The 4471-nt window shown below is 40.0% G+C and overlaps 1 protein-coding gene across 1 annotated transcript; it reads left to right on the plus strand.

Moving 5' to 3' along the window:
• Nucleotides 1–429: 429 nt before the first annotated feature.
• On the plus strand, nucleotides 430–4239 carry LOC105008187. Its single transcript, XM_010867414.5, has 7 exons — nucleotides 430–686; nucleotides 1053–1098; nucleotides 1234–1333; nucleotides 2354–2412; nucleotides 2889–3005; nucleotides 3409–3507; nucleotides 3618–4239. The coding sequence occupies exons 1-7, from the start codon at nucleotides 576–578 to the stop codon at nucleotides 3827–3829; spliced, it is 744 nt and encodes a 247-aa protein (XP_010865716.1). The 5' UTR covers nucleotides 430–575; the 3' UTR covers nucleotides 3830–4239.
• Nucleotides 4240–4471: the final 232 nt, after the last annotated feature.

The raw sequence follows: 4471 nt of genomic DNA on the forward strand, positions 1-4471 counted from the left end.
TCAGTCTCCCCTGTGCTTCTCCTTGAGGGAAAAGGTCTGAGGCGGTTCGGGTGAACGCCTTCACTCACGCCCCCGTGGTCAAAGGCCCTCCTTATGCGTTTCCCTGGCAACGGGCATTATCCCCCTGTTGGCGAGAGTGAGGTCGAAGAGTTTATCACTGTTCTTGATTGCCCCAGACAGACCGGGGGTGCTGTGGTTTGGCAGAGCTCCATGAAACAGAACGATAGTTCTGGAGGAGAGGGATGGGACTCCTGTGATTGGAGGGGAACGAAGGGGAGGAGAAGTGTGTTTATTTGGAGGCGAGGTTATGAAGGAGGAGTAAAAGGGGACGAGAGGAGGGGACGAGAGGAGGGGACGAGAGGAGGAGACGAGAGGAGGAGACGAGAGGAGGAGACGAGAGGAGGAGACCAGAGGAGAAGACCAGAGGAGGAGACGAGAGGAGGAGACTAGAGGAGGAGACTAGAGGAGGAGATGAGAGGAGGGTTGAAACCTCGGTTATAAGGCTGGAGCACTCATCAATTTTTGGACATCTGGTTTAGGAAGTGCCATAGCCAGACATAAGAGATACGGTCAGCATGTTGGTGGTGTGTTTTGCTGTGATCTTCAGTCTGGTCTCAATGAGCCAGACGGCACCTTCTTCTAAAACCTGTGAGAGGCTCCTGAAACCCCTTGCAACCACAGATTCGGTGAGCATCTCTCTATGCTGTCTATTTCACTCTATATCTACAAATATGCTTCTACTGTATGTTACTGTGTGCGTGAGTGTCTATTTCACTCTATATCTACAAATAGGCTTCTACTGTATGTTACTGTGTGCGTGAGTGTCTATTTCACTCTATATCTACAAATAGGCTTCTACTGTATGTTACTGTGTGCGTGAGTGTCTATTTCACTCTATATCTACAAATAGGCTTCTACTGTATGTTACTGTGTGTGTGTGTCTGTCTGTTTTACTGTCCACAACAGTTTTTTTCTCTGTAGGTCTGTTTCTTTTTTTACACACATGTCTGTGTATTTAATTCCAAGTCTACCCATCTAATCTCTACATGCAGATTTTTGGGAAATGGTCCTTGCTAGCCATGAGTAATAACCGACCAGGTAAAATCCATTTAATTAATATTTATTTCATTCAGTCTGGTCTTGTTCTCATGTTTGTCTTGTCCTGTTTGGTTTGTGTCCCATTAACATTCATTATATATCTTGATACTCTATGTGTATCATTATATTTACCAGGTCTAAGGACTTTCAATGAGCTCTTCACTGAAAATATCTGGTGGGAATTCTTGCCCGGGGAACTCCACAACAAAATCAATGCCAACAGTTATGCCAAAATGTAAGTGTGTGTGTGTGTGTTCGTGTGTGTGTGTGTGGGGAGGTGGGGGTCCCTGGTTTTACTGTAGAAAATCGGACAATTCAGTCCTTTAGGGGTTAAGATTAGGTTAAGTTAAGAAAAAGTTAAGTTGTTAAAAGGATGTTCGTCCAAAATGTATATTTTTCTGATATTTCACTTAACACCAGATGTTCCAGAAGGCCCATTGAATAATTTTTTCAAACAATAGATTATTCAGCTCTGTCCCAGTCTGTAATTAGCGTTATTAGCATAATCCAAATCCATGAATGGAAAGGGTTTGCATCTTTATCACAAAGCTGCACTGCAAGTGAAAAACGACTCCAAAACAGTTCAAACTACATTCAGTAATCTGTCATGGTAGCATGGATATTTTTAAACTGTATACTGACGAAACAGCTGGCAGAATTGATAGAATCCAAACTGGTACTAGCAAACTATTTCCTAAAGCCACCATACACAGCTTCTGATCCTCAGCAGTGATCTTCTTCAGAGGTGCGCGTGAACTTTAACTTCAACAAGCTATTTTTCAAATTGCTGCTAGTTTGCGCTTAAGTATATTATTTCAATATTTTTGCTTCATGTATTTCCTAATTCTTCCTATGTAGACATTGTGTGCCATGTCACAATTTTTATTGTGCAGGATGACACTGTTATTCTGTGCGTTTGTTAAAAAAAACGTAGAACTTTTGGATTTTCTTCAATTATTGATTTCTGCCCACTCGTCTGCCTGCTCATGACTCTTGAGTAAATTAAATTATATCCCATCTGCAATTGGGACAATACCTCAGCCTCTCCTGAGTTGTAAACAAAGTTACTCCTATTGGGAAGTGTAAGGGCCTTTTGTTCCTTGATTGATATATATGTATTAAAACCTGTCTATCTGTATTTGTGTGTATATATATATATACGTGTGTGTGTGTGTACTAATTACTCTCTTCTGTCCCTTCTCTCTATCAATGTTCTCCCCTGATTGCCTCTTCTTCCAAATACTTCCCCTAACAGTGTAGAATGTGGTCGGTACAACGCCACTCTAACTGTGGAAGGCAACCAGCTGAGCTGGAGTAAGTGCAACACTGAACTGTGTGTATACGTCTGTGTGTGTGTGTGTGTAAATATGTGTGTTTTTGTCATAACATAGATACAGAGGGCTTACTTTGAGTTATGTAAAACTGCTTTTGACTGCAATGCCCAACACTCATGGAATGCCTTGTAGAGGAACGTTTAGTTAGAAGCCTTGGTGCCTATACAGCAGCAATTGTTCAACAGGGACTGACTCAGACTGACCAGGGCTGAATAGGGCTGAATAGGGCTGAATAGGGCTGAATAGGGCTGACACATAGGTTTCTGTGGAGTGAAGCCAGTAAACAAAATTCAGTACATGTTCTTTCCAGTTATAATATTGACAGTTAGGAAGACATAGTCTCTCATGTGTTCTCTGCAGAAACGCCCCATGAAAAGAAGGCTATGACTCTTTCTATTGAGCTTAAAAATAACTTGAATAATTGACTATTGGGGGATTGTGTGTGTCTGTCACCAGCGTACATTCCATCACTGTCTTCCACTGCTGTGTTGCTGCCTACCTGTCCGGACTGTCTGGTGTCCCTGATAACCAGCACCATCAATGGAAACGTCTACACTGCTCTGAGAATCTTCAGTAAGAACTTTATTGTAGTTCACTGGATCAGAAGACAGTTAACTTAATTGACTTCAATTGACTGGACCCAGCTGAATTACATTTAAAACAATTTACTGAATTGATTGAACCTGACTTTAGCTGAATCCTCTTGAATAATTTGTGATACACTGACATTTATTAGATTGATGGACTTAATGGATGGGAGTCAGCATCATTAAGCATTATTCAATTAACTAGGTTTGGCTTAGTTCTAATTGCATTGATGTGTTTGATAAGAATGGATTGAACCAATATTAAATGTGTTAACACTATTTTAATGGATTGGACTAAGTTTAATTTAATATATCAGAAAATAGAACTTAATTAAAATATTGATATATTTCTTCAAACATGAATTAATTACTATTTATTTTACTTCCAGGTAAGAGACGGGTGCTCACAGATGATGAAATGCTGGAGTTTGATACACAAATTGAATGTCTCAAATTGCCACCTAGATACACTGTCAATCCCAAAGAAGGTTAGTTAACATTTTATAAGGTGCAAATTATAATATTATACTTCATCCTGTCATAGATAATGTTTTGTATAATTGCACTTCTTTATCTGTCTCTTTCTCTGTCTTTATAGACCTTTGTCCAGCCAACACTCAGCCATTTCCTGAAACAAATGACTTCAAGATGGCCCTTTTGGACTTCATGGAGATGAATGCAGTCAAGAAAATATTGAGAACAACTGATAATTTCTTTGAGAGGAGATACAGTGCAGTTGTGTTGAATTGTTTTCAACGTGTTGGTCAAGCATTTGATAAGGTGAAGGACTGGTTTCTCAGCTTCCTGTAGGTTTTCAGTCCTCTAACCTCACATAACTGTTTCTGCTAGTTAATATTGCAATGAGCAGTCAGTGTGTATAATCTGGGGTGTGTAGTTCTTTTTTTAGAACCACTTAGTCCCATAAAGGATCCTTCCAATTCACCCTTTATGACGTGAAGAGCAATAGGACTCTTTTATCTTTGAATGGTTGTTCTAGAAACCCCCCATGTTCCTGAACTCCGCGCCCATTTATAATTAAGCTGATTATGACCACCCAATCTGTTCTATTCGTTGCCTTTCTGCTAGAAGGTTTTCTCAGCTGGAACAAGAGCATTCCTCGTAAGACTTCCACTGTACAAGTGCGGACCGTTGTGTGTACCTTCTTATGTTTTACAGTTTTTCTGAATCGCTAAACATTAAAACTCATTCTCTGAACCAAATTCTCAGTGGCCTAAACCCATTTCTTGAATCAGTCACTCTTTTGGCAAAACCTAAAACAAATTCAGGTAGTTAAACACCAATTGACAAATTGCATTCACTCTGTTAGCAAAACTCTAAACACATTCTCACTCACTAAATCACATTTTGCACTGTCATACATTTGTGTTGCAAAATGATAAATGCGGGCGGCAAAAGCTAAACACAACTACAACACAGTTGTCATCGTTTACA

This window comes from Esox lucius, chromosome 25, assembly GCF_011004845.1.
Source record: "Esox lucius isolate fEsoLuc1 chromosome 25, fEsoLuc1.pri, whole genome shotgun sequence".
Classification (NCBI taxonomy): Eukaryota; Metazoa; Chordata; class Actinopteri; order Esociformes; family Esocidae; genus Esox; species Esox lucius.